The sequence below is a fragment of the Phoenix dactylifera genome, chromosome 8, assembly GCF_009389715.1.
Source record: "Phoenix dactylifera cultivar Barhee BC4 chromosome 8, palm_55x_up_171113_PBpolish2nd_filt_p, whole genome shotgun sequence".
Taxonomy (NCBI): Eukaryota; Viridiplantae; Streptophyta; class Magnoliopsida; order Arecales; family Arecaceae; genus Phoenix; species Phoenix dactylifera.
The window spans coordinates 24596338-24615471 of record NC_052399.1 but is presented as its reverse complement, the minus strand read 5'-3'; the positions used below and the strand labels follow the sequence as shown (position 1 = coordinate 24615471).

The 19134-nt window shown below is 38.0% G+C and overlaps 1 protein-coding gene across 2 annotated transcripts; it reads left to right on the top strand.

Annotated features, from left to right (window-relative positions):
• Window positions 1-852: 852 nt before the first annotated feature.
• Window positions 853-16989, top strand: LOC103717028 (plant UBX domain-containing protein 2). Of its 2 annotated transcripts, none has more exons than XM_008805259.4 (3): window positions 853-1921; window positions 13551-13829; window positions 16078-16354. In XM_008805259.4, the coding sequence occupies exons 1-3, from the start codon at window positions 1076-1078 to the stop codon at window positions 16144-16146; spliced, it is 1194 nt and encodes a 397-aa protein (XP_008803481.1). In that variant the 5' UTR covers window positions 853-1075; the 3' UTR covers window positions 16147-16354. The 2 variants fall into 2 exon arrangements, with proteins under 2 accessions (XP_008803481.1, XP_008803480.1); XM_008805258.4 differs by lacking the exon at window positions 16078-16354 and adding an exon at window positions 16392-16989 and having other exon boundaries at window positions 862-1921.
• The last annotated feature ends 2145 nt before the right edge of the window (window positions 16990-19134 follow it).

Here is a 19134-nt window from a genome sequence, read left to right as displayed (position 1 = left end):
CTAGGATAATCTAATCCTCGATGATCTAAGATCATCGTGTTTGGCATGTCATACTCTAGTGATTAAAGATTCATAAGTATCCATGAGTAATCCGTTTGGTATTTTATAAGAATCCAAGATCACTGACCATACAATACCAAAATTATCCCTAATGTATTCCATAAAAACATATTCATTAATCATATAAAATATATTATAATAAAATATTAATATATTTATTAAAATATTAATTATTAATATATTGCATAAAAATATAGTTATTAGTCTTATATTAATTGTTATTATAGAATTAATATTTTTATTTATACTTATAATATATATATTTTTAATAATTTTGATTAGAGAAAGGCAAATAGAAGTAATATATTAAATAATTTTGTTATATAAATATAAAGTATAATAACATATTTTTACTATAATTTAAATTATTATTAAATAATAATATGATAATAATATAATTAATAATATAATATTATATATATAATATTGAGTTAATATATTGATAGTATATTAATATACTAATTTTTTCTGTTGGACTGGAAGTATTTCTGTCCTCAAATTTTAATCCAAGATTACTTCTATGGGATAATTTTAGATTTCCAACTTCAAAGATGGATATTTCGTTACTGAATTAGATGGTGATTTAAAAAGTAAGGATAATTTAAGACCACTATCATATAAAACTAATGGTATAATAAAATATGATGATCATCAACTCCGCCCATATCGTTAATTTTGGAATGATCAAACATCCTCTCAACTTTTTACGATGGCCTGTTGACAACATTTATACAACCTGATCCGTTACCGTTAGAACAGTTCCAGCTCAGCCGCTCATGCCCGATTGCGCGTTTCCACCATTCTGCCGTCCCATCTGCACAGGCCAAGTCGGTGAGATATCCGCGTGAAGTCCCCTCTCTCCTGTTCTTACTCGCGAAGCAGCGGGTTCCCCGAAGTCAAGAAGTCTCTCGTGTCCTCCGTCCCTTCCTCCCATTCCTTCTGACAACCCGCTTCCCTTTCTCCTCCTTCCCCAAACCCTAGTTTCCAATTTCTCTTGCGGCCTTCCCGTTCCGCGATGGAAGATGTGAAGGACAAGATGAAGGGCCTCATGAAGAAGGTCAACAAACCCTTCTCCTCCTCCCCTTCCTCCAAATTCAAAGGCCAAGGACGAGTCCTCGGCTCCTCCTCCGACTCCGACTCCGCAGCCGCATCCTCTCCCTCCTCATCCGCCGCCTCCGCCGCCGCCTCCCGTCTCCTGCCAATCCGCCCTCCTCCCACCTCCCGATCCCTCCCCAAGCCCTCCCCCAAATCCGTCCCCAAACCCTCCGAACCGAATCCTTCCACCGAATTCAACCCCTTCGACCCCCTCGTCTCCTCTGGACGCCACCTCGTCAACGGCTTCACCCAGTCCTCTGTCAATTCCTTCGAGTGCCCCGTCTGCGCTCGCTCCTTCCCTTCGGAGGCCGATGTCGCCGCCCACATCGATGCCTGCCTTACCCAAGATGCCGCGACCGCTCCACTGGGAAATGGCGTCGTGGCGGAGCATGTCTCGACTTTCTTGTCTGCCGTCTCGGCGGATGGGGCGGTGGAGGTCGTGCTGAAGCTGCTGAGGAATGTCGTCCGGGAGCCGGAGAATGAGAAATTTCGAAGAATAAGAATGGGCAATCCGAAGATTAAGGAGGCAGTTGGCGAGGTAAAAGGAGGGGTGGAGCTGTTGGAGTGTCTGGGGTTTGAGCTCGGAGAGGAAGGGGGTGAGGTTTGGGCTACAATGCACGTCCCATCGGAGGAGCAGCTTGCGGTGGTCAGAGATGCAGTGTCTTTTTTGGAAAGTTGGAAGTCGGAGGATTCTAATCCTACATCGGCTGAGACATTGGGTACAGTGGTGGAGAGTTCGGATAGGCAGAAGAAGATTGACCGGCAGGTAGTTTCCTGAACATATATTTTCTCTGTATAACTTTTCTTTACGGAGTTTTTGAATCTTTAGCTACATTTGGTTGCAGCATATGATATTTCCTGGATATTGATAATATGGTATTACGTGTACTTGGAGAATAGTCACTAATTGTTGTGTATTAGTTTTTGCTTTCTGTCTTGTTGCTTGATCTTATAATTATTTCATTAAACTGCTGGTGTGCATGTTCGGACCTGTATGAATGCCATTTCCGTTGTCATCCCACATTTTTTTTATATATTGTGCATGTCAATTCTTCCTTAGCTGATCCATTGGGTCCATGGCTGGTTTTCCTGGGTGTTTGAGGTGCAGATTTGGCATGTTGTTGAGTTGATTTTCTACCATCAGTCCCTTCTATAGTTTCTCTTGAGTTTCACCATTTTTCAGAAAATTTTGCCATGTTATGTAGCTGACTGTTGTAATGTTACCAGCTAGCCCTGGCCCAAGTTTTTGGTATGACTCTATGAGTTCTCTTTCTGCTGCTAATCCCTTCTGTAGTTTCAATTACTATTCATCATTTTTTTTAAAATAATAGCCATGTGGTGTTTTCGAACATTACATGAGTACACACCCTGCATGACTTTGACATGCATTTGGTGGTAATAAAGATAAATTGCGTATAGCTGCACTAGCATAAGTTAATGCCTCGATGCTTTTGTTTTTTCCCTCGAATAAAAAGCATTGATGCTTTAAAATATTTATTCATCCAAAAATGTTGAATTAAGTCAGATAGCACAAGTTACAAAACATTGTTCTTTATAGGTGAAATCACTAAAAATTATCCCTAAAATGATCAGCTTATTTTAGTTATATGGAATTTTTTTATTGATCTGGTCACTAATTTTCCATTGAAGTTGCATATTGTTTATGAATAGCTTGTAACTTGATCTTAACCATCAAGTTATTTGCCAAGTCTTATAACTGAGGCAAGTTTTGGGTGAGTTACCCCTATACCTCGAGACCCTAGTGAAGGTGGTATCTAAAGCTTTCTCTTTGGTACAACCACCAACTAGCTAGGTAAGCTGGCACCTTTAGCAAGAGGAGAGCTTGCTACATGACTCTTTAATGGTCCAGTACTAGATGACTCTTATAGTAGTCTTGATGACTCACTAGTAAACCTTATGCTGTGGTCCTTGAACTACTCTCCTCGACCCTTCGTGACATTGCATATAAAATAAATGTCACATTTACAAGTCATGCATATAGTCCTTACCTGAAATATGATGGTTGTCATCACTTACCATGTACACTTAATCTAATTATCACATACAAATATAAGAAAATAATAGACTTGGAAACAAATAATAAGAATGAAGTTTGCTATAAGATAATCCAGACGGTGTCCCATTAATTCTCCTTTTGTTGGGGAGAGCCCATCCTCAAGTTTTAAGCTTCTAACTTGGCAAGTGCCTCAAACTAATACTCCATGCAATTATATAATCATGATGACTGTGTTATTTGAACATCTTTCTGTTATTAATATTAAGTTCTCCACAAATTATTGGAATTTAATCTCTAGCCAAGCTGATGCACTAGAGAGAGGGGATAGGAGGGAGGGAGCTCGGTTTGGAGAAGGGTAAGAAGGCATAGGAATCTAAACTTAAGAGGAAATACGATAGACTGTTGTCTTGGGACCCTTCTAAGCGCCTCTTAGTGAGAATAAGATTTCCAGATTCTCTATAGGAAAAAAGATAGTGGCGCAGTTCTTTTAAAAGAGAAAAAATAACAATGACTTAGGAGGATGAGTGGAGAATTATAAAGTGGATGTAAGAAAAGAGTTAAAAATTAAAAGAGATATGTGAAAGAAGAAAGAGAGAGTGAGAGATGGACGAAATTCATTCATAAAAAATAGTCAACCCTTTTTTCCTTTTTAACATTTCTACAACTACTCGATAAAAAAAGTTTTCTTTTAAAATACCTAAATGATTCTTTGCTAATGACCCTTGGATTACTTTTGATATTGCTGGCAATTAACAGATGCAACCAAAAGTTTGTTAACAGTCTCATATTGTAGGTAGATTGAAAAGAAAAGTGCTATGATCTGAATACATTTCAGATTTGGAAAAAAAGTTTTTCCAAGCATCAAGTCTATGAACTACGAGGATGAACCCTTGGCCAAAATTGAAGAGAAGTTGCTAGAGAGACAAGCAGACAGAAGTCTGAATTCACAAAGATTTCTAGTTACACCAATCACAACTCTTTCTAAATCCTAAACATCTCCGATTTCAAGTTAGAACTCATTCCTATTGAAGGATTATGCCCTTTATTTTTAAGCAAGAGAAAATAAAGGGAAAGAAAAGAGGTAAATATGATCGCCCTCCTTTCTCGTTGGTTGTTAACTTATAGCAGCTGGTAGATATGGCCGATTATAATAGGCAGCTTTCTTAAAGTTTTCTTTTAAGAGTGGGTTCCCATAGATGCTGATACAGCAGTTTAACATAGAATATTGGATTGAGATAAACTTAGGATACTGATTAAGACTTTGAATCGTGGCTGTCCATCATCTCGACATGTAATATTGGCAGTATAACTCTCAATGTGCTTGGAAATAAACAGCAAACCCCTACCTAAATGAGATCTGGAAATTAATCATCTTGTGCCCCTCTTTTCCCCTTCTTGGTTTCTGCTCCAGCAATTATTGAGAGATTTGGCTTCAATACATTGAAGATACTCTTTCGAAGTTTAGGACCCTCGCTTTTCAGCTTGAGGAATCTATTGTTGAAGACAAAATCATGGTGATTTGTGTCCATGGGCTTAACGTTGAGATCCACTATGCTTGATTGTCTTTTCAAGGAACTATGATCACCTTGATTTGATTGGCTTTTGCTGGAGGATGATTTGTTGACCTTTGTTGAAGTATTCACATGCATGGGGTGCATGCAACCTTGGGCACTATATCAATGGTTAGTCTAAAAGAATGCATGATTTAGGAGTCGTTCGGCTCTGTGTTTAATCCCACACTGGTTATGTGTGGGTAGATCTTTGATACTTATGTAGGCCTAAGGAATCTAAATAATATCTTTTGGTTAACTTTTTTGGGTAAGAACCTTGGTTCTTACAAATTTTATCAGAATTTAACTTTGCATATGACTCGTATGGACTAGGGTATATTGCAGCATGGGGCTTTTTGAGGTTGATCATGGGCCATCATGGTGTTTGTGATTGGACTTATTTTAATTTGTACTCTTAACTTGGCAAGGACGTCAGAGTTTCAATGTAGTGAGTGTGTAAAGCCTCTATGGGAATGTGTTTAGTCCCATATCAGTTATATGCTAGGTAGATCATGGATACTTATACAGTATTAAGAAATTCAATAACACCTTTTAGCTAGTCCTTGTGGATGAGGTTCTGGGATATTACACGTGATGCCATCATGGGCATGATTTCATTCCAATTATGTTTATCAGTTCGATCATGATAGGAAATTATACCAAGCAACTAGGTTAGTATTCAGCCATTTAGTAGGTTGGCCATTATAGTCTATTTCAGCCCTACCTTTTGAATATAATCCTTAGTCTTCATTTGGCATTGATGTTGGTAGTAAATCTTTTATCTGTAGAACTTTAGACTGGCGGCTTTCACTAGTAGAGCTTTTAATAAAAAAATTGTTTGCTATTTAGTAATTACATTTCTTTGGTGCTGTGAAACTTAAACATTTGTTTGATAACCAAATCAAGAAAATGCTTTTAGTATCAGAAAATGATGATAAATGTTATTACATAGGGCTTTCAATTATGTGTATTATCAAAAATTGTTATTATAAAGTATTCTTAATTTGTATATTTTAACCTAAAGATATAATAAATAATAAAATTTTAAATTTATTATAAAAAATAATATATTTGTAATATTATTTGTAATATAATGACATGATATTTTAGTATATTAAGAAGTACTATATTATAATGTTATTATAGTATAATATTATTATGCTATTATAATATGATTATTATAATATAATAATGATGATGATAACATAAGATTCTTATTATATGATAATATAATATACTATTATATTTTATTATATTGTATTGTACTATTAAAAGCTATTACTATAAAGTATTGTTAACTTAATATTAATTTATATTCTTTTAAAATTTTATTGTTGGGCTCAAACTTGGGTCTTTTGCATAAAATAACAACTTTCTGAGACATCTCAAGTAGAGCTTTTGCCCAAAAGTTATATATTGGAGCTATGTTTTAGTAGACCTTTTTCAGCTTTTGGAGGAGCTAGAAAGTTGTTTCAAAATTTCCGCTAAACATATCAAAACCATCCAAAAGAGCTTCTGACCCTTTAAGAAGCGGTATTTGGCCCTGCAAAAGCAATGCCAAAAAGGGCCTTAGAATAATATTGTGAATCTTTTGCTGCTACTTCCTAATTACTTTCATTCTTAGGCTCCTTAAGCTTGCTATATGTGTCTCCTTTCACCTTGTTTTCTTCAAGAATAGACCCATTTTGCTTTTCTTGCTCACCTTTGTGCTCCTTTTCTTCCCTAATGTTGTAGACACTAGATATAGTTTATTATGAAATCTTGGTGCTGCCTTTTACAACTCTAGGTAGTTGTACTATTGATTTAAGTGATGAAAGAGATATCCTTGAAGTAGGATGGAACTTAACTGATTTCCTTTCAGCTTCTCTTCCATTTGAGGGCAACTTGGTATATCTCTTGTTTTGTAGAAAGTCACCATATTATCCTAGATAGATGTCCCAACTCTTGTAATATAACTCGGCACTAATACTTCTTTGGACTTATAAACTCTTGCTTGCATAGGTAGCTTGAAAATTTTATATGCACTCACATATGTAATTGGCCCTTTGATGAAATTGGTGGAAGTTGATAAACAAGCTATTTTGGCATCTTAAGGAAGAAATTTTCCCCTTCTAGAGTATCTTGATTTCATTGCAAGAGGTTACATCACCCTCACCACTTTCTTATTGAGTTTAAACCCAACTCTACCACATGTATGCAGCTCCTTTCATTTACTATGGCAGGATCTTTGTATCTTCCATCAGTTGATGCCATGCTAAGATTTTGAACTCGTATTGACTAACCTTTGCTACTTCCAACTTCGCACCCTTTTCTATTGTAAAATGATGTTTAGCTGCTAGACGAGTAACTTTGGATAGTTATGTTGATTCTCTCAATATGATGAGCAGCGGACAAATTTCTTTGAATTACTAATTCCAGTTTGTTTCCTCAAGAGGGAGATAGTTATCCTCTTTTGTCTCCTTGAATGATCGGAATAACTCTGGGTCCATTTGATTGCAAATTAGGCTGCACCCAGGGATAGAGAGGATAGAAGTTTTGAGGCTGTTTGATTGGGCTGTGGAACATGTTGGACAGTTTGTCATTTTTCTCACAATGCCCACACTGTCATCTATATATTGCGTGACTTAGCCTAAAATTGCAAGTGTGGTGGACCATTCTGCTAACCAGCCTGCATGGCTAAATGCATGTGCATGTGCAAGTGTGGTTCTAGAAACAGTTGTACACTCTCTGCATCTCATGATAGGTTGGTTAACAACTTGTTGCTACATATAAACAGCCCTTTGTTTCCTTTTATTTTAGGAACGATACCCATGGGACACTACCCTTGTTTAATTCTATAATAAAGAAAAAGGTAATAAAAGTAATGAAGCATGTGATATCTAGGGACAAAATGGAGATAAAGATGGGATGGCTAGCTGACTTCTCTTTTTTCGATGGTTCTAGAAATAGTTGTACACTCTCTGCATCTCATGATAGGTTGGTTAACAACTTGTTGCTACATATACATCTGGACTTTTTATAACAGTCATGTCTCAAAAACTCTCCTTTGAAGAAGTAGGCTCTCATATATGCATGGGAACACAGCATTTAAATTTGTAAACATGCATCAAAAAAATTAAATCACAGAAAACTTCGAATATTAACCTTCTACAGTAAACTATACAAACAGCAATGATGACTCAAAAACTAAGCCCTCCTATGTGCAAATTTCCCCTGCATGATTTGTATGTGATCTTCTTTTTCAATTACAACTTAGGAAGACACACTTTAATGATCCATTATATCATGATTCTTTGGCTACTTATGAGTCTTTCACAATCCATAATTACATGACTCTTGCACTATTCTATGATGACTTTAATAATACATCATGGTTCTTGAATTTAAGGTTTTAAATCTCATGGGGTGGGGCCATCCTGGTTTTCTCGTGGAGTGGGATGCATCGCCTGCCCTTCCTATCTTGTACTTGGGATAGGGGATGTCCTAGTATATGCCGATTGGGAGTTGGGATGATTGCAGGATGGCCTTGTCTTGACACTTGGTCAGTATCCTGTCCTAGTGTCTAGCACGATAAGGGTGGCAATCAGGTTGGGTTGGACTAGCTATAGATTGGTTAGATACAAGTTAGGTCAACAAGGTCAAAAATCTATTGACTCGAACCCAACCTGTTTATTAAGCTGGTTAAAAATCCATACCCTAACCTAACTATTTTGTTAAATAGGTAACCTAACCTGACTTGCACTGGATTAAATCAAGTTAAATAGGTTAAATGGGTTAAGTATTGCCATACCTAGCGGGACATCCCACCAAAATTTGAAACCATGCTTTTATGCCTCTTCATGACTCTTTGTCAATTAGTACAATTTAAAACAAAAGGATGCATAACAATATCCTACATATCACACCTCCCAAAAAATTGTGGTCACTATTTGTAACATAAACATCCTTGCTGTTGCATCCAAACACAAGAAAATGTCTTACGGCCAAAAGGGACTTTAAATGATATGACTTTAGTTGTTAAAGGTGTTTGCCTTGCCTAAGTACCCCATCACTTTGACAGTTGTCTCTTACATGGATCCTAGGCAAGGTGGTTGCTGATGTGCCCAGTTGGTGCTAGGAGGGCACCTTGGTTCCTAAAAGTCTACCTTTTGATTGGGCTAGCACCCTGATCACCACTTATTACTGAAGGGTGATTTATGTGATATTTGCTTCTACTTTTGTTGAAAGAATAATAAATCAAGTCAAACCTAAGTGTAGTTTGCATCTATGGATTTTGAATATTATAGTATTAAAAGATGGTGTCTAATCTACTTTTCTTATTCGGAAAACACATTCTCTTGCTTCCTTCCAAATATAGTCGGGCATTCACTAGCTGGGTCTGGGTCAAGCCTAGCTTCAGCCTGGCTTTACCCAGCCTACCTCCTAGACTTTGTAGCTTGAGCCCATACTAATTGGGGCTTAACATGGTGCCTAGTTTATTATCCATAACATTGTCTTGGCCATGGTGGCATGATTGCCTATCTAGGCGCACATTATAGGAAGAGAATGTGGGGTATTAGGCTGGTTGTGAGAAGAAGAGAGTGGTAGCTGTGAGGATGCCTTTAACAGTGGTGGGTAAAGGAAGGGGACATATTGAATAATGGTGTAGAGAGGATATTAGTGGTGGTGAGGAAAGATATGGTGAGGGTTAAATTAATGGTGATGAGCAGGCCGTGACAATGGTTTGGAGCCAATCAGTGGACTGCCTTTGGGGTTAGCTATTGCCTAGGGAGGGAAGCTCTCCAAGACATGGAACATGCATGACACACCTAACCCAAAAGTCAGCAAGCCAGGAGCTAGAGGAAGAAAAAGAGGAACAAGAAGAGGCAGCATATAGCCAACTTTCTGGCAAGAAGAATAAGGGGAAAAAGGAAAAGATATGCAGGGAAGAGCGCAGCAGGCTGGATGTGTCAACAGGCCCAGCAATAAGGAAGAAGATGGTAAAAAAGAAAAGTTAAAGCAGAAACTCAAATAGTCCATGATCAGCAGTAGGGAAAAAGAAAACTAAAAAAAAGAAAAGCAAATTAGGAAGAAGAAGAGTATGAAGAAGTAAATGAAGTGGAAGAAGAAGACTGGCTCATAAATGAAGAAGAAAGAAAAGGGGGAGAAGGAAAACCAAACACCTGCTTATGTGTGCTGATGACTGCCGTATTACCTCCTCTGCATGCCCACTAGCAGAGCTTGTGATGGCCATGGACAGGCTTGTTTTGTTGCCTTAGTGAGAGCCTCTGCTGTCCCAAAAGTGTCTTGAGTTGTCTTAAATAGGGATAGTTGGGAAAGGCCTTAATATATTAGGATTTAAGTGGCCTTGGTGTGGTAATGGTCTAGTGTTAGGCAATAGAGTCGGGTGGAGAGAGGATGATTTACCTTGTATCAAGCTTATAAGTCCCCGTGGGACATCTTGTGGGACACTAGGATGGGGTATCATCTCAAGTGTTAGGCCAAGATCGTCCTGCTATTGTCCAAGCATTCCGATCGGCAAATCTTGAGATATTCTCTGTCCCAAGTGTCGGGACGAGGTGGAATGGCAGCATGTCCCGTTCCATGGGCAAACTGGCATAGCCTCGTCCCATGGGATATAAAACATTGCCTCGTATATATGGAGAATTTACTGATTTACCTCGTAAATATGTATGTATGTAAAGGGTTGTACCTAAATAGAGAGAGAGAGATGAGAGGTTGTATGTAAAGAGAGGGATCTAGGGTGAGAACAATGTGATTTAGTGATATAGGGATTTAGGGATAGGAAGTGGATTTCAAATAACATATAATGATACGATAAATAGTTAATAAGTTATCTTATTAATTAACATACCTACTCTTCTACCAAAAAGAAATTAACATACCTTTGGCCTAGCTAAGTTGTTTCTAGGTAAGATTGGCTAATGTTTGACAAGCTTGAAATATGTTCCCAGGCTCACCCATGGGCACATTGGTTTGGTAGTCCTTGATAAGCCTACCTCCAAATATTGTTTCAAAGAGGAGAGAGAAACATGGGAAGTATATCAACTACATGAAGGGACATTTCTTTTAGGCATTCATTGGTCATTGGTACCACAAATTTAATTAAATTTTTCCCATGCATCCGTTGTATACTTCTTAGATTGATCAAATGAAGTTGAAACAAAGTCTGGAGAGCTCAACCACAAATATGAGAGAGGGTTTCAAGTAGGGCTGCAAATGGGCTTGGGCTAGCTTGAGGCTTGTCAACAGGTCTGGCTTAGAGTTGGGCTTGGCCTTAGAGGGTTCGGATTAGGCTCAGACTCGAGTTGTCGAGTCTTAACTAAAATTTGTCTTAGCCTAAGCCAGACCCAAAATCCAATTGTAGCCTACTCAACTAGGCCACCTCAGACCCATTTCATTACACTAACCCCAAACCCATGTCTCCACCTTCCAGGCTCCCTTCTTTCCATCTCTCTCTCCCCCCTTCCCCTCCCTTTCCCTCTCCAGTCCTCTTCTCTATTTCGTGATCTTCACTCTCATCTTATTCTCACCTCGTCATCATCCTTATCCTCTCTCTTATCCAGGGTAGTGCTTGCTTCTTGTACCCATGGACATGGCTCACGTACCACAACGATGATTGGTTGAAGGCACGGTCTTACCATTATGCTGGGCAAGCAGCATTGTAGCCTCTGGGGCCTCCTCGTGGATTAAGACCTCCTCGTTTTGCTTCTTAACTGTGCTTTGATCACTGCTCGCTCAACCTAAGTTCCTATGTTGTCTAGGGTGTTCAAGGCTGAGCATGCCAATGTGGTGGCGGTCGCTTTGCCCCTTTCGTAATGTAGAAGCAAGAGACCGCTGCTCCCATGGTCTCCACATTTGGCAAAGGAGGGGAAATCTAGGGCAAAAGTAGGGAAAGAGGGGAGTCTAAGGCAAAATTAGGGTTTTGGGACTAAAATTAGGGTATTTTAGGCAAGGTTTAAATAATGTGTGATAGGATGATCTTGTTTTTGTCATGGAACAAGATGCCCTCTATCTCGACACTTGGGACAGTGGATCCCTTGTTCCGTCCTGGTCCTAGTCTGAATCGTGAAACTATTTTAGTCAGACCTAGACCTAGGCTACATAGGAAGCTGATCCTGCTAGGCCTAGTTCTAGCCCTAGTACCGGTCCTAGTTGCAAAAGAGCACAGCACAGACAAGAAAGAGGGAGGATGCAAGAGGGGAAGTAATGATTAGTAATGTCCATCAGATTCTTGTGCAACAATGGTGCATGAATTCTTGGGAATCCTTCTATTTTTCCTTTTCCTTTCTCTTCTTTATGCTTCCATTTTTTATTCCTTTATCTTCAAGCAAACTCTTCTACTCCTTTTCTACTTTTTCTTCCCTGTTGGATTTCATAAATCTATGAACCTCCTTCTTTCAGTTAGCTTAGGTATTATTGATGCCTAGCTTATCGCCTACTACATAGATGGAAGGCAAGCACATAGGCATGTTGTTTGGGAAGCTTTTTGGCATGCAACTGTCCCATTTTGGAGTAATTCCAAAATAGGCTCCTTTTTTTAACATACTTGCAGATCAAGGCCTCTTTTATTTTGGAAATTCTCCAATTGGACCCAAATTAACTTTCCATTATTCACAATATAATTTTGTCTTTTTTTTTCCTCCTGTTCATCTCACTTGACCCTTGGAGCTGCTAGCTGGTGAACCATGCTGCTTCTTAATGTTAATATCTCCAAATCTGAAATGGATTAATAATGGTGTTGGTGAGATGTTCAGATTCATCAATGACATTGTGAAGTACAAGTGGCTTATTATCTAAAAGCTCCAGAGAGCAGAGTGAGAGGAGAAACTGGAAAACACCATAAATATCCTTATTCTGGTTGATGAAAATTTAATTCGGATCTTATTAGGGAATTACTGGGACAAGATATGCTTAATTTGCAAATATATGAAAGAAGGGTCTTTATATGCAGTTGACTATAAGGGGTGGTGTAATGTGCACAAAGTCCAATTGACAAAAACTCTTAAATATACAAAAATACTAGAAGATTTCTGAATTAAATCAAAAGAATTGAAGGAGAAGAATATAAAGAAGGAAACATCTTACTTAAGAGTCATGTTGGTAATATATGTGAGCTGGTAAAGTTTAATCTACACATGATGCAATAATATTTGACAACAATACAGACAGCTCAATAACCTTGATTTCGAAAAATTAGAAGTGAAAAACTGATGAAGAACAAGGGAAGCTTTCAAGTTTTAATTAAGGTGCTTGGGTTCTAATGGAAAGCCAAATGTTTATAATTTGACTCCCTTTATATCTAATACTTGAACCTGGTCCAAAATATAGTTCAAAGTTCATAATCCTTTGGTTATTCCTTTTCTTAAAAACAAAAACACTTAACATTACTGGGTTATCTAGGCCTAGCAGGCCACTTGGGTGTCCACTAGGTGGTTGGCCCTTATAAAGGGGCTGCCTACATGGTCTGGACTGGGGAAGTGGCTGAGGGACTGCTTAAATGTAGGCAGTTTAGTTGAGTGCTTCCTGAAACAGTGAACTGTAAGTGCCAACTTGGTTGCTTGGCTGTAGTACAAAGACTTATTAGGTAGCCAGGCAATATGACAACCTTGCTGTTTTTGTGGTTGGCGTTATTCTTAGATATTTTAATGTTTTCATTTTTTGTTATCTTTAGTGAGTTTCAGAGATGATATCCTGTTCAGATCCTGTGTATCTTACCTACTTTTTTTCTTATCATGAAGAATTCTAAGTCATTCCTACAACTATTGTCCTGTATCTTCTATTGATAATTGACTCTCTAATGGTTGTAATATATGCCAATTTCTTAGGTTCGAGTGTTTTTTCCTGTTCCTGAAAATGTGGCTGCAAGAATTGACCTGCCAGATTCTTTCTATAACCTTTCTAGTCAAGAGCTAAAGAGAGAAGCTGAGCTAAGGAAGAAAAAGATATCGGAGTCTCAGCTTCTAATTCCTAAGTCATATAGGGAGAAGCAGGCAGTGACTGCTCGGAAGAAGTATAAGCGGACAGTTATTCGAATCCAATTCCCTGATGGTGTAGTTCTCCAGGGTGTCTTTCTCCCTTGGGAGCCAACAACTGCACTATATGAGGTCTGATTCTTCTTTCTTTAGTTTCTGTTTCAGATATATTTTCACACTTCACTTCTGACTGCTTATGTATATTGTTATATTGTTAACAATTATATTAGTGAATTAGTCAGGCAAATGGCGTCATTCCTCTTTGTTGCCCTGTATAAACTGGTTTACAGCAATTCTACCAACTGATGGTTAAAAAATTGAACTCTAGTAGCAGTTTATTTTGTTAGTGACGAATTTTAAACAAGATGTCATATCACTCATTGAAGTTGAAATAATATTTAATAACTTGTCTAATTTAGTGTACAAGTACTACAATATTGAACTAGCTTTTGGCATCAGGGGCAAGTTTGTATAGACACTAGCTTTGATGCCAAATGGTGGTTTGGTAAATTCATCAGTCTTAATCTGACATTCAGAATTCTGTGACTGGGACCGTTGTTTGAATTCATCCTGCTGAGACTGAAGTATCACTTGACTCAGATCAGATTGGCCAGAAAACAATCTACTGTTTACCAAAAAAAAAGAAAACAATCCACAAATATACTATGGATCAGATTGATCCTCCATTTGTCTGCCACCAGATGCTTGGCGTAAAACAGATCACTGCACATTCCCGAGTCTTACTTCAGCCGCTTGTTAATTTAAAAGATGGTTGGACTGTCATAATACATTAGATCAGAACACCTTATATGAACTACTTGGTTATTTTGAAATCACTGTGCTGCCATATTGGACGTTTCAGGCTTATTGCTTCCTTCACTTTGAAAGACATAATGTTATCATTTAGTGCACATGCCATCATCTGTATGAGCGCATGATTTTTGGCTTGTTGCTTCTCATCTTACTGTCCCTAATTTGATACTTATATCCTGAAGTTCACTTTTGTTTTGGTAACCCCTTCTGTCTTGTTAAGTTTGACTAGAATAAAGTAACTCGAAATCGGGAGCAGAGATAGGGAATGATATAAAAGTTGCAGTTAATGCGTAAGCACATTACTTTGTTGGAAGGCAGGTGCTTAGGTGGATTGAAAAATACAAGAAAAGAGTTACAATGTGTAATTATGTGACAATAACTAGTAAAACAGGATGAGTCAGAAGAAATTAGAGAAAAAATTAAACTGAGCAACCAGTTTTTCATTTTATTGAAAACATATTTAGTGTAACATGACATATCAACTCACAACATTGCAATTTTTCATTAACAAGTATGCAATAATACTAATTACTTATCCAAAAAACTATGCATAATAAATCAGCTTAATGGAAAAGAAATTATTCCAAACAATTAATAATTGATGCAAAGTTTTTTTAAAGGAGTAACATAACAATAATTAGTACATTTGTAAGATGTTGTTATGCAAGTTTACGGCCACCAATAAGAAAGACAGGCTCACCTACTACATCAAATACCCTATCCAACCCAAATTGTGTAAATCTAACCTGCCTATGCCTGGCCTAGGATGGCCTATTGGGCACCTGCTGTGTGGTGAACCCAATATATAGGTGGCATCTAGATATTGTACAGCACTAGGAGGAATCTCAGTTTTGGCTTCCATGGTTGAACCGTTGAAGCAATGAATGCCTTGTACAGGGCACAAATTATAGCCTATCATTCCAAAGACCAAATATGGGTAAATTAGTTGGACGCAGATGGATATTTCTGCTGAAGTAAAGATCTCATTCATTGTTTGTTGTAAGGTTGTTCAATTGCAGCCACATACAATCATCAGCTATGTTGGCATAGATTATGAAATCTTGTCAGGCCAGCTTCAAAGGGCTATCAGTTGACTCTTTCTTTCTATCACATCTTGGCTTCATCAGCCTCTTGTTTAAATGGATAAACACAGGTGCCGTGTATTGCAGCTCTTTGAAAGAGGAAGTATATATTACCTAGATGCTTCATATTTTGGGTTTCTTGATGTGTTGGAAACTGACACTGGGGAATCTTCATGAAACTTTTATACTTAATATTACCAGACCATGATTTTACCAGTATTTCTCATCTATGATAGGCATGTCGACATGAAAACTTTCAAGTCTTAACATAATATAGCAAATGTTGTCAATTTTATAGGCTAAGAAGCAACAAGTCTACCCCATTACATGCACATCAATAAATAACTACACATACAACTACAAGATGACAGCAGTTCTTCAAAACACGTGGATATTTGATGCTCATGTTGTTGTCCATGTTACAAGGATGCATGGAATGTTTGCATGTGTTGCTAAAAATGATGGAAGTCTTTATTTAAACTCAGGAAGGCAGATTAGGGCAACAAGCTCTGAAGGCTCTGGTGAAAGCTGATAGCTCATGTGCATTTGACTGAAAATCTCTTCTATAACCGTAAAGAGGAACTCTCCTTGGGTTCATCAGCTTCCAAGTCTCCAGTGGTTCCATCGTGTCATTTGAAGATAAATAGGAGAAATGATTATGTGAATGCACTTCAAAGTTGACTTATTTTTTCCTGATTTAGTTTTACTTGAACATGTTATTTGGATAAGATGCATTAATTATATCATATTATCCTTCATCCAGGTTTCAATTATGCATTATCTTTTGGTTATGTTGTAGTTTGTTAGCTCTGCTTTGAAGGAACCCAGTTTGGAATTTGAGCTCTCGTCCCCAGCAGTGCCTAGGCAACGCCTGATCCCTCATTTCCCTGGACGCGGAAGTAAAACACCAACTCTAGAGGAGGAAGGCTTGGTTCCTTCAGCACTGGTCAAGTTCAAACCCATCGAGACAGTTTCCATTGCATTCACGGGCCTGACAAATGAACTTCTTCAAGCCCGTGAACCAGTAACAAGCAAAACGCCTGTCTTGTAGGTGTGGGACGTAGAGAGCTAGAAGCTCAATAATGGTGATGATGGTGTGCAGTAAATGGTACATTTATAGACTGCTGATTCGAATGCATTCAGATCTCAGGTGGTCTAACACTAGTCATGATTATGCGGTGAAATTTGTAAGTCATTGTATCCCTTGATTTGCGAGTGCATGGTAAATAATGCATTTGCAATCTACCTCAGTTGATTGTTCTGGGATGTTATAATAGCAGCGTTTGATAATCTCAAGAAACGAATGTAAGAACTGCAAAGGGATTCAAATGCCATCAAATTTCCACGGGGCTTCAAAGTAAATCCTTTGAATTCTCTGAAGGAACCCCATTTCTCCATGAAGGAATTTACTAGGTATTATAATTTCCAAAAGATAATGAGACATCAGTCAGCGTGCTTGTATATTAAGCAGGCTCAGATGCTCGCTGCTTGGGTGGGGCTCCCCTATGCCGGTGTGGGTAGGGTTTTTCTGCCAGTGTTTTGGAACTTGCTGCCCTCAGCCTCCTGATTGCCAGGGGGGTTCTGTTGATTGAACTTTCTGCCCATCAATCATATATACTCATCTCTTTCGGTAATGGTAGCTAAAATTAACTGTTTACAAATCAAGGGGTATCTTATTATTTTATAAATACATAGATCCAAAATGGCCCCATCTGTAATATATTACAATTCAACAACAATGACACGAATACAAGGGAGTGAAAAAACAGAAACATTTTAGAAGAATTTGCCGAAATATGAATGGACTCTCGCATATGATAAGTGAAGAAGGGCGAGCCCATGGAAAGATGGGAAAAGTACTAGGCTAACAAAGGAAGTCCGCAGAGTGACAGGAAAATAGCCTTCAGTTTATCTCAAAAGATTTTCTTAGGTTTGATTTTTGAGAACTTTCAGGTTTTGGCTAGTTATATTTCGATATCCAAAATTTAAAATTTTCTAATTAACCACTAAAACTTTATTTTCCTTGCAAGGTGGCAGTTGTCTATCCGAGTTCTCGCATTATTAACAGAGTGAGAAAAAAATATAAAAATACCCTTGATTGATAGAGGTAAGAAAGTGGCTTCCATGTGATCTTAAAGCGCTCCATCCTCTATTATCCATCAAACTATACATATCTCATTCATCCCCTGCACAAATCTCAAAGCACTCAATCCTTTGTTATACATTCGTCAGCACATATCTCAAAGTGTCTCATTCTTGATCATCCATCTACTTGCATAGATCTTAAAATATTCTATCCTTTATCATTTGTCCTCTTGCAAAAATGTCAAAGCACTTCATCCTTTGCCATCCATCTATTCGCACAAATCTCAAAATGCTTCATCTTTTATCATCCATAAACCTGCAAAGATCTCAAAGCACGCTATCCTCTATCATTCATCCATTTGCACAGATCTTAAAGCTTTCTATCTTTGTCATCCATCCACTTGCATAGATCTCAAAGCGCTCCATCCTTTGTCCTTTATCTTCCTACACAAATCTCACAGCACTCTATCCTTGTCATCAAGCTGACTGCACAGATCTTAAAGCACTCCATCTTTTGTCATTCATCGGCTTGCATAAATCTCAAAGTATTCCATCCATATGATTCTCCTTCTCTCCTTCAGTTCATCCCTAATGAAGAGCTCATTGCTCCCTTAGTAGTAAAGGCAGTTATGTAATTTTATAAAAGTTTGTTATTAGATGACTCACACATGATAATGTTTTGTAAACGAAGATAGACGTTTGGGACATATTCCAACGAATTTAATGTTTTGATGACTAATTGATACTTCTCAATTTTTGGATTTAACAGGTAGATGCTTCGAACTTGTAAAGATGTCTTTGTAATTTTCTTTTGATTTATTTATTTATTTATTTAGATTCTAATTTAGCTTGCATCCTATCTTCCATATGAGATTCAGAATTTAACAAACAGGAAAAATCAAAATGGAAATCAACGTTCCACCTTCGATTCCCTTGCCATAAAGAAGATCTCACAAAGTGCTTAACACGCTGCCCAATTTTAACGGATGTGGCGTCATAATGATCGTCCCTATGTTTAACAAACGGAAGCGCTTGGGGGAGGTGGGGTTAACGGCGGGCGTGCGACCTCGAGGCGAGAAAGAGAGTCGTGCATCGCCGTGGATGAGGTTAGCACTAGAATTGCGGCGAAGCTTTGGGGGCCGTGGCTCCTGCAGTTGCTCCTGGATCCATCCTCGATGGGAAGACCTGTAATTGCCTGGGCATTGACATTGGATCCTGAGCATCTTAACAAAGAAGCATGCTCAATTAAATCAGCATCAAGAATCTAATCGCTCACTAATGTTGGATATTTGGAGATTTAAATCTAACATAATTTCTTGTTCCAAGGCAAGCTAATAGGGCGGTTGATTAGATGGCTTCTTATGTAGCTAAGCATAATGGATTCGAGATAAATGATACCTCCTCTATTTTTTTAAGAACTCTTTCAGAGCTAGTGGAAATATTTATTGGAAAGTTTT

Excerpts from the sequence above, each read along its gene's own strand:
- LOC103717028 (XM_008805258.4), top strand. The coding sequence starts at position 1,076 with ATGGAAGATGTGAAGGACAAGATGAAGGGCCTCATGAAGAAGGTCAAC. Across the intron at positions 1,922-13,550 it reads AGAAGAAGATTGACCGGCAG|GTTCGAGTGTTTTTTCCTGT; the intron begins GTAGTTTCCTGA and ends CCAATTTCTTAG. Across the intron at positions 13,830-16,391 it reads CAACAACTGCACTATATGAG|TTTGTTAGCTCTGCTTTGAA; the intron begins GTCTGATTCTTC and ends GTTATGTTGTAG.